The 10,000-nt window shown below is 43.6% G+C and overlaps 1 protein-coding gene across 1 annotated transcript in view; it reads right to left on the bottom strand.

Moving 5' to 3' along the window:
• ptprt (protein tyrosine phosphatase receptor type T) overlaps positions 1-10,000 on the bottom strand; it is a 288,666-nt gene that overhangs the window by 17,539 nt on the left and 261,127 nt on the right. The window contains exons 28-29 of the mRNA XM_070844851.1: positions 9,034-9,150; positions 3,453-3,607 (exon numbers count right to left, since the gene is read on the bottom strand). Coding sequence (XP_070700952.1) covers positions 3,453-3,607; positions 9,034-9,150 — 272 coding nt within the window. The remainder of the gene's footprint in view (positions 1-3,452; positions 3,608-9,033; positions 9,151-10,000) is intronic.

The following is a 10,000-nucleotide window of genomic DNA, read 5'->3' as shown; positions in this document are numbered from 1 at the left end:
TGGACTTGATTATGTGGCAGTGCTTTTTTCTTTTAAGTATGTGTGTCACAGAGAGAAAAATGCTCCGTAAAGACTCTTGTCATCCTGTGTGGGGGGGGCCGGAAACAGCCTGACACAGAAATAAAAAGAAACCATAACATTACATGACTTTACCCTCACTGCTCGGAGCTAACAGTAATTATTCAGAGGCTGCTGACCGCAAAATATGGAGCTGAGGCTTTCAGGGTTTGAACAAGCGGCTGCTGCTGTTTTCCTCTGAGGAAAACAGTGTTCAGGTGCTGAAAGGTGTCATTGTTTCATATGAAGTGTAGTTTAATGTTAAAGAAACACTTTAAACAGGAGAAGTGATGGACTAAAAGATGTCTGAACACACACACACACACACACACACACACACACACACACACACAGACTTTAATATCTCGTGTCAGCTGTTAAGGTGACACGTCCTGAATGGTAATGCCTGAAGGGAGGAGATGGATGGAGGGACAGACCAGACGGATGGATGGATGGATTGAACGAGGGAGTGAGAAAAGGAGGGAGGAAGAGGGAATGGTGGAAAGAGGTTAGTGATCGGGAGTGATGGAAGTGGTCGTCACAGGGGAGAGATCAAGGGAGGAAAGGAGGCGCATCCCAGGATGGAGGGATGGAGGGATGGAGGGATGCAGAGGGAGCTGAGAAGATGAGGAAAAGAGGGATGGAGAGAGGGAGGGGAGAAACCTATCTTTCACTTTGCAATCCCCCTGACAAAGAGAGAGAGAGAGAGAGAGAGCAACACAAGCAGAGAGAGGGAAAGATAGAAAGAAAAGGAGGGAGCGCCTCAGCAGATTACCTGTCAGCCTCTGTGATTAATGTTGAGACCAGAATATGGCTGGGCCATATATGTGTGTGTGTGTGTGTGTGTGTGTGTGTGTGTGTGTGTGACAGCCTCATGACACAGGCCAATCGCATCACAGTGCCCCCGGAAATTGGAAGTGACTGCCATAACTTCCTGCCTGTCCGTCCACATACTTTTACTCTAGCTGTCTGTTTACGAGTCTGCTCTCCTCCTCCTCCTCTCTGTTTCTATCTAACTGCCTGTCGCTGTGTGTCCTGCTCTCCGTCTGTCCCGATGGAGGGATTAGAGCCCATGACTGTGCTTTATGTGACACGCGTACAGGTTAACCTTCTCTGGAGAGGATCCCTGCAGAGATGGGCTGGAAGATCCTTTTGGTTTAACCACTTGTGTTAATGTGACTTCTGCTTAGTTTGGATTCAACACAATGTACGTGTGAGACCGAGAAAACTAGAAAAAGTGAACTGTTTCCCAAGTGTTTTTCAGGGAGGTGTATTTACCACCTGGACTAGGTTCAGTGGCCACTTTTTTCTCCCTGTGAAGGACGTTACTATGTTTTTGTGCCTCACACAGTTTATAGGGAGGTTTTTGCATACTGAGCGCTTTGGTATAACGCAGGACGAGTTTGTAGTTCTGGTTCTTGTCTTGTGTCTCCTGTCACTGGTTACTTATCATACAATATTCAACCAAAATGACTTTTTCTAGCCCTAAACAAGTTCCCAAATATAACCGTAAAAACATTCGTCATGCTTCAGTTGCATCGAGGAAAAGGGAAAACTAAACATATTGTCAATTAGTGATTTGGCAGATTTTCTTTTCAAAGCATTTCCTCATTACACGTGTAAGCTTAGCTATTAAAGTGATTTACTGCATAGATCTAAGTGTGCAGAAACTTTTTTCATCAAATTTACAATCTTTATTCTTCCAGCACCTTAGCAAAGATTCAGCCAGGTGAAGCCGTGGTTATCCTGCATTCTCATTACCCTGATAAAAATGTAATTTGGACAGTTTTACCTATCTGACAAAACATATTGCTGTTCCAAATTAGTCTTATGTAAATGTCATTTCTAGGGCGACAAGTTTGGAATAGCAACATCTTCAGTCTTAGACATCACCTGACAGTCAAGCACCACTAAGACTAACATTAAGAGAGCACAAAAGACATTCATTTGATAAAACATATTGTTTACTTTGGAAATGGTACATTAATGGGCCGAAACATACAAAAAAATAAGCAATGCCAGGACGGAGCATTAGTGGCTGGATGTGGCGGCAGTAGGAGGGATATGGCTCTAATTCCCTGTGTGACCATCAGTCCAGAGCTATGTGTTGTATTAAGGTGCACTACCAAATGGAATACATTAATTTTAAATGCTCATGCCGCTATGAGGAACCACTCCAAACATTTTATCACAGCTTGTCAGAGTGCTGACCTTTTAAAACTCGTGCCTGCTGACACCCCAGAGTTGAACTGTTACATCCCATGAAGAACAGAACATGGAGGTTAAATATACTGTCACCTTGGGGATCTCAAAACTGTCACTCTTTTTTTTTTCTTCCACTATTCCTGGGCGATGATGGTGGTGGTGGGATGAAAGTGGAGTGGAAGGTGAATTTCTTTTCTCTTTTTTCTCCCTTTGCCTACTTTTTAAAGGTTAACACCATCGATCTAATTTATGAACAAGGGACACTGGTGTGAGTGTGTGTGTGTGATCGTATTGGTTCTGATAACCTGTGCTATTGTCTTATCAGAGTAGAAAAAGAGGAGAGGGAGAAAGCAGCATGCAGGGGGAAAGGATGACAGTGGAGCTAGGAGATTTTCAGGCTCTTATCATGTTAAATGTTATCGAGACTTTCCTGTTAAAAAGATGTACCTTAAGTATCACGTTTAAAATCATTTAACAGATGTGAGCCAATTCATGTAAATATTTGTATGCATGTTTTCTGGTCATGTCACACACTGAAAAGTGAGCTGGTGTTTCTGTATTCTGCACATACTGAACATTATCCTCATGATTCTGACCATTAAACCTATTTCCCATCCTTAAAGGGTGGTTTAGCTGTTTCTACCCATGATCCTCTGTGTCCACATCCTGGTGTCTGAGTGACTGGTAGGTAGTAAAAGTGTTGGAACTGGTCCAGTAGATCACCTCAGCCAGAACTGGTCCAGTAGATCACCTCAGCCAGCAGACACCAAACGGGCTGCAATGGCTGCAACGTGATCCTTTGGGACAACTGCACCTGATCACAGTAGGTCCACTAAAAGAGCTTGTTTGATCCACTGACAGGCTCAGAGTGTTATTCTAAGTGTGTGACAGCATCATGGAAAGGATCCCTACAGAGAGAGACCTGGAAGATCCTTTTGGTTTAACCACAAACAGCCGTTCTATCGCTCTCTGCACACACACCAGACTTTGACCTCACAGAATACGTGACTAACACAAACTTACATCAGTACACACAAACAAATCCTGCCATGTCTCGGAAAAACAAGAGCTGTAAAAGTGAGCGAGTGACCGTCTTTGTTTGTCCTTGTCTGGTCTGAGGGACTCAGGGAATACATTTCATCTTCTGGACAAAACTTGTGCGTACGGTAGGTGTGCATCTGTGTTCTTACCTGCAGTGGGCCACTATGGGCCCGGCATCAGGCGGGTTGAGGAACTTGACCTGTCGTATGAACCCCAGCAGTCCAGTGGCGTAACAGGGAACGCCGTGGTCGGGCCAGCTGGTGAAATGAAACTGTCGGAGTTCGCGGATCTCATGATGACCCTTCTGAAAAAAACACACAGGAGGGAAGTTACTGCTAAGTTGCATATTTCACGACGACAGCGGCAGAAAACGTTTCTCTGCCATTTTGTGTGTTGATGATGACGAAGGCATGGATCTGTGATGGTGCTTATCGTGGCCCTTTTGGGAAAGACTGACAAGAAGACGTATCATGGTTCAGCAGCCTAATTTACAGCAGGGATTTCAGGAATCTAGGGGCACGCTGCCTCTTTGGCTTCACATGGAAAATAAATCGATCTTGTGGATGTCAAGATGGCACTTTGGGCCACTTCTGGGAACGAGAGACAGGAAGACTTATCGTGGCTCATTTGACTAATTTACGGGGGAGATTTGAGGAAATTGATGGCCATTTTGGCTCCACGAAAAAGATGAATTGATTTCACAAATCTCATGATGGCCCTTTTGGGAAAGACTTACAGGAGGAAATGCCATGGCTCAGTAAAGCTGCCTAATTCACACGGATCTTTTAGTCATTTTAGCTCCATCATCACAAGTACTTAAATATATCAAAATGCTTGAAATACTTTTTTCTTCAATTCAAACAAACATTTCATTAAAGAAATGACGTTTTAGAGAGAAGAATAGTTTTATGACGTACTAAAAGAAGTTCATTTGATTAAAAAAAATGGGCTCCACACCCCTTATTGTGGCTCTTCTTCGAAAGAGATGGAGAAAAATGTATTTTTGTACATAACAATGGAGATTATAGGACGTGATGGCAACAAGCATCCATTGTGGCTGTCCACAAGATAGCATCTTGACATATTAATGATGAACTAGAAACAAAAAGGGCTGGTAAATGCCTTCCTGTCTGACAAAGAGGATATTATTGAGAAACTAAAGATGACATTCTGATTCTTAATAGACAGCAGCTTAGTCTCCATCCAAGTGCCTCTCTGGGACACAAACATAAAGCCTCAAAATTGTTGTGCCGGTTTTTTAACAGTTCTGGAGGAGTACAGATGCTGCAGTGCATGGTTGGAAGTCATAATAATGCTTATTGCTGCTTTGGCTTAGTAGAGGTTTTCTGAGCTCCCTATGATGGAGATGGTCTTTGGTGGGTTTCTCAGCCATGTGTATGACATAGTGCCCAATAGGATAATACAACATCTGTGATGTTCCCCAATAGTAGCTTGTCTTGTGAAATGTCAGCTACTGTGGGTGATGGCACTGATCCATGAGGTGGGCTGGTGTGTCCAGGACCTCCAGGTTGAAGGACAGTTTCTACCCACATGCTATTACTTGAATTGTATATACCACTTGAACTGTATATAGTTTTTCTGTAGAGCTACTGGTTCTTTTTCTATTGATCGATTCATCTGCTTTTGTTAATCCTGAAGCAGCATTGAAGGCGAAAGGGCAAAGCAAGAACTTCACTGTGCGGTGAAACTTGTTTTCATCTGTACATATGACAAAAGAACGATTGAATGGAATTGAAGTGAAATATACCGTCCAGTTCCTTTAACACTGACATGATAAGAGGTGACATAACGGACTCATCAAAGCGTTCCACATGAGCAGCGGCTGTCTTGGTTGTTTAGCACTCCACTGCTCTATAAAGTTTGTGTCAAACCTGCCACACATTAGATTGGCATACCAGGGGCCAGGTTGGCTGGTTGGGGACTAGACACATCAGCCAGAACAAATAAAGCATGAGCTGCAGATTGGTCTGGTTCCCGGGCTAGAAGAACAGTGAAATGACGTCTATGGCTGCATAGCGGGTAAGAATTCACCTTCTTCAATACATAAAAATGACAAAACGTGCAGCACCAGGCTGCGGCAAAGCTGTCAGGCTGGATCTGAATCAAGGACATTAAACACCTTGAAACTGAGCCTCCAGGACAACCTGAGTGGATTCTGGCCATTTTAGACCTGTAAACAGTCACTCTGTCTAGCTTTGGCAGTGGATGCCACCTTGGTGATGTAGGGTTACTGCTCCTCGGCAGCCTTAGGGCAGCCTTAGCCTTAGGTCTTGCTTCTAGTTTCTTACTCTGAATTCTGACCTGCATCTCTCCTCGTGGGATGCGGAAATCTTTTGACGGCTCCAGAATATGTATGACCCTGTATGACCCACGATTCTGCTTTAATAATTCAGACCAATTGATTCCATTATACTAAACTAAACGGGGCTTAAATGGAGGGAGAATAGAGGTGGGAAGAAACTGTGGTTTCTTGCTCTGGAAGATAGACAAGGTTGTCGTGAACTGTTTGTTTTGGCAGAGTGCCTTATGATAACCTGAGCAGCATGGATAACTTGGGGGGGTCAAGAAAGAGACTGTGAGTGGGAAGGAGTAGATGTCAATGAAGGGCATGGGTAAAGGAATGAGAAGACAGATGTGACAAAGAGAAAGGACGAGGAGAAAGGTAGAGGAGAGAAACAGAGAATGAGAGAGGTGTGAAAGCAGAGAGGAGGAAAATAGAACTCAGAAACCACAAGGTGATTTGATAACTCCACTAGCCATTGATTTGCTCTCTTGCGATGCTGAAATTACTTCTCTGAATCGATAGACGGCAGTCTGACACAGCCAGGACCTCAAATCCAGAACAGCCAGAACATTAAGGTGTGTGACATGCTGGAAACGAGGATGTAGAAACACTTTAAACTTGTCTTCAGTGCGACAGACGAGGCTGATCTGTGCTGCATAAAGGCCATAATGTCACTGTTAGAAAACTCTCTGACTGCCTTTCTTTCCATGTGAGGACATAGAAGTACCACAGTATATTATGGCTCAATATGGTTTATTGTTGTTATTTCCACTCTTAATGACTGAACAGGCGAAGGGCTCAGCTTCTCCATCAAGGTCACACTGACACAATTCAGCTGAAACTTGAACCTGTGACCTTGTAGTTGTGGTGCTCAGGCTCGTTAACCACAAGTTCTTCCTGACATTTGTAGATTTTTTCCTGTGCTGTGGACACAAAGGGCCAAAATCTAAATCTTTGTCTGGACGCCTGCTACTCGAATCCTTAATGAACACTTGATGCTGAATCGTTGGGTCTCTCTCTGAATTAAAGAGTCTGGTCTGAGCTGCTCTTCATGTAAAGCGTCTTGAGATAACACTGTTATGAATTGCCGCTATATAAATAAAGATTGATTGATTGATTAATTGATTGACCAAACATCTTTCTGGATGTCCACTGGCTGTAAAGTCTTGACCTCTCTTCAGTCACTTTCTTCTGTCTCTTCCCAGATCAGTTCGCCCGTTTAGACGAGTCTCTGTCCTCCATCCAAAACATTTGTACCAGCTAACAGTTTGCTTCCTTGACCTGCTGATGTTGCTGCCAGCTGATTGGTTGAAACAGGTGAGGTTTTTTTACCTTCCAAGAATGGCCACTGGTGACTTGACAAGCTTGAGTCAAGCTGAGGCTGCTGCAACTTTTCTCAACTTTTTCTTTAGTGAATCTTTGTTCTGAACTGGGCTTTGGACAAACCAAATTTCTACCCTCTGTGGGCTTCTCCAGTTTGACATAAACAGCCTGTTTTGGACATGTCTCAAACCATCTGTCCTATCTGTCTAATATGCATATGTGCTGGTCCTCGAAGCTGTGTTTGCTGGTCTGTAGCTTTGTGTGCACTGCTGAGTTTTTCCTCTACAGTTTGGCGTCTGCTGTGGCATGCAATTGTTTGGTTTCTCCAGATCTGAGAGCCATAATGCAGATTACTCTTCTGCTGTTTTGGATGTGGTCCATCTGGTGAACTAAGCCCTATCGCAGTTTCTTGTTTCTCGTTCCAAAAATACTGAGAAATTACAAATTCTCCCATTCCGGCTACATGAGACTTGGTTGTGCTGCTTTGAGACGGAACAAATGCCCAAACAGGATGACCAGATCTGGAGGAGCTCAGAAATGAACATCATCTTTAATTTACCATCAAGTGGACTGGATGGATCGAACAGAGGCGCTGCTCTGTGTGGGCGGGGCTTCACAGTGGAAGAAATGACTAATGTTTATTCATCTTTATTTCCATTTTCACAGACACAATGGATGCTTTAAAAGCACACTATAATCACTACCTCTCTCACGCACGACTACTCTGTCTGACTGGTTCTGTCACTCAAACCAATGCTTTTTGTGATCTGCCTGTTTTTTCATCCTGCATTTCTCTCCCTCACTTTCTCAGGGACACATTTACAAAGACTTTCCCTTTCTTTGAGTCTCACTCTGTCACCCTCTCCTCCCTGGTGCTTGGTTAATCTCCTTGGATGTACCATTAATAAACCTTTTCATTAGGACCCTGTTCTCATATTCACTGCAATTAAAGCCATTTAACTGTGCTGCACGACTGTATATACTCTCTCTCTCTCTGTCTCTGTCTCTGTCTGCTTTCTCTTTGTTCTTCACACTCACTCTCACACACCCAGAGTCACAGGACCTCTGTAGTTTAAAGGTTGTGTGTGTGTGTGTGTGTGTGTGTGTTTGCATGTATTAATGCACACTGCAAAATGACAGGCATTTCAAAATCAGCTTTCCTTTGAATTTCAGAGTACTTGTGCACACACTCGTACACACACACAGAGGTGGTATGGATTAATGGCTTGCTAAACGAGCTGACAGCGGGGACTTGAAGACTCGTCTTCATAAGCTGCTTTCGCACAAGTGAGGGGGGGAGGAAATACAAGATGGAGGAAAAAAAACAGAACGAGGTAAGGAAAGAGAAAAACACAAGACAGCAGGCAGGAAAGAGCAGGTCTTCAGTTATTATAGGTGTGTGTTATATATTGTACATGGTCATTAAAACCAGGGGAAATAACAGAGAAACCGTGGTTAGAGCATGGAGATGGGCAGCAATGGAAAAAGAGACTCAGAAGACGACATAAACAAAGAGGTTTTGAAAATCAAGGATTTGGATCAGAGCCTTATTGTGAAGTGTGTTTCTGCTGGTTTTCCATTCACTGTGCAGAGCCTCGGAGAACAGCAGCACAACAATGATGCTACATTGTTCCACTCACACTCATATTTTCTCCTCTTGAATCCCTCCTGCCTGATTACAAGGGCCCCAATTACGCGTTCAAGCCTCCTCTTAAACAGCGAGAAATAAACAAGCAACGCTGCTCGCTCGCCACAAATCCCCAATCACACAGGGGCTGTGATGGTAATCCACGTTTTGGCTTTACAAAAAATGGAAGCGTTAAGTAGCACGAAACAATGAGGGTAACTGAGCAGCTAGAGAGCATGACAGGGTTCAAATCCCATCTGAGGCCTTCTGGGAAATATTCTCTGAACCAGGGTTACAATATATTGATATGACTTCATGCTACCATGTGAAAACTATGAGAAAGATGTAAAGAGCTTTGTGATAGGAGGAGCATCTATTTACTGTATTTATAGTGGGTTAGTATAAAGTGTTGCTTTATTATAAACCAAAGCACTGAAGCATCAGTCTTTGGTCATGATGCTGTAGACCTGTTTACCTTCTGGACGGTGAATGTCCGTATGACGTACTCAGCCAGTGGTTCAGTTTCTATCAGGGTCACCTTGATGTCTCCATACACTTCTGTTTCATCGGGCCAGTAACGCACACACTTCACCTGGAAGACAATTTACATTCATACTATGTAGTTAAATATGTATTACATGGTGGTCATTATCACCCAGTGAGCATTAACAGAGAGGGATGAAGCGGAGGTCAAGCTGATCACCATGAATAATATAACAGATGAATAATATCAAGGTTTGCATTGCTTCCCTGCATAATAAATGGATACTTAGCAGACATTAATTATTTGACATTTCTAAGACACTGATTTGAAATGACAGGGTAACACTGTGAAGTCCTTCTCCACTGGAGAGGCTGCAGTGTAGAGACAGATGTGATAATAACACTCGTAACAAGATTACACATCTGGATACAGATGTTTGGAGTCGTGACCACCATCACCACACTGTTCTGTTTGGTTTACTGCCCTCACCACCTTTGGCATTGGACTGGTGTAAAAATCTGCTTCACAGTTTTATTATCGTTCGGATGGATTCTCTTTGCTGAAGGATTGTGAAACGGGTCTGGAACTGGTCCAGTAGATCACCTCAGCCAGAACTGGTCCAGTAGATCACCTCAGCCAGAACTGGTCCAGTAGATCACCTCAGCCAGCAGCCACCAAACGGGCTGCAATGGCTGCAACGTGATCCTTTGGGACAACTGCACCTGATCACAGTAGGTCCACTAAAAGAGCTTGTTTGATCCACTGACAGGCTCAGAGTGTTATTCTAAGTGTGTGACAGCATCATGGAAAGGATCCCTACAGAGAGAGACCTGGAAGATCCTTTTGGTTTAACCACAAACAGCACACACACCAGACTACATTCACTAAAACAGGGATTTAAGCTCACAGAACACAGGAGCTGCTGGTCTGTCTGTGTTATTGTGTGTTGGACTGTCCC

This window comes from Pempheris klunzingeri, chromosome 2, assembly GCF_042242105.1.
Source record: "Pempheris klunzingeri isolate RE-2024b chromosome 2, fPemKlu1.hap1, whole genome shotgun sequence".
NCBI lineage: Eukaryota > Metazoa > Chordata > Actinopteri > Acropomatiformes > Pempheridae > Pempheris > Pempheris klunzingeri.
This window is presented reverse-complemented; position numbering and strand designations above follow the sequence as displayed.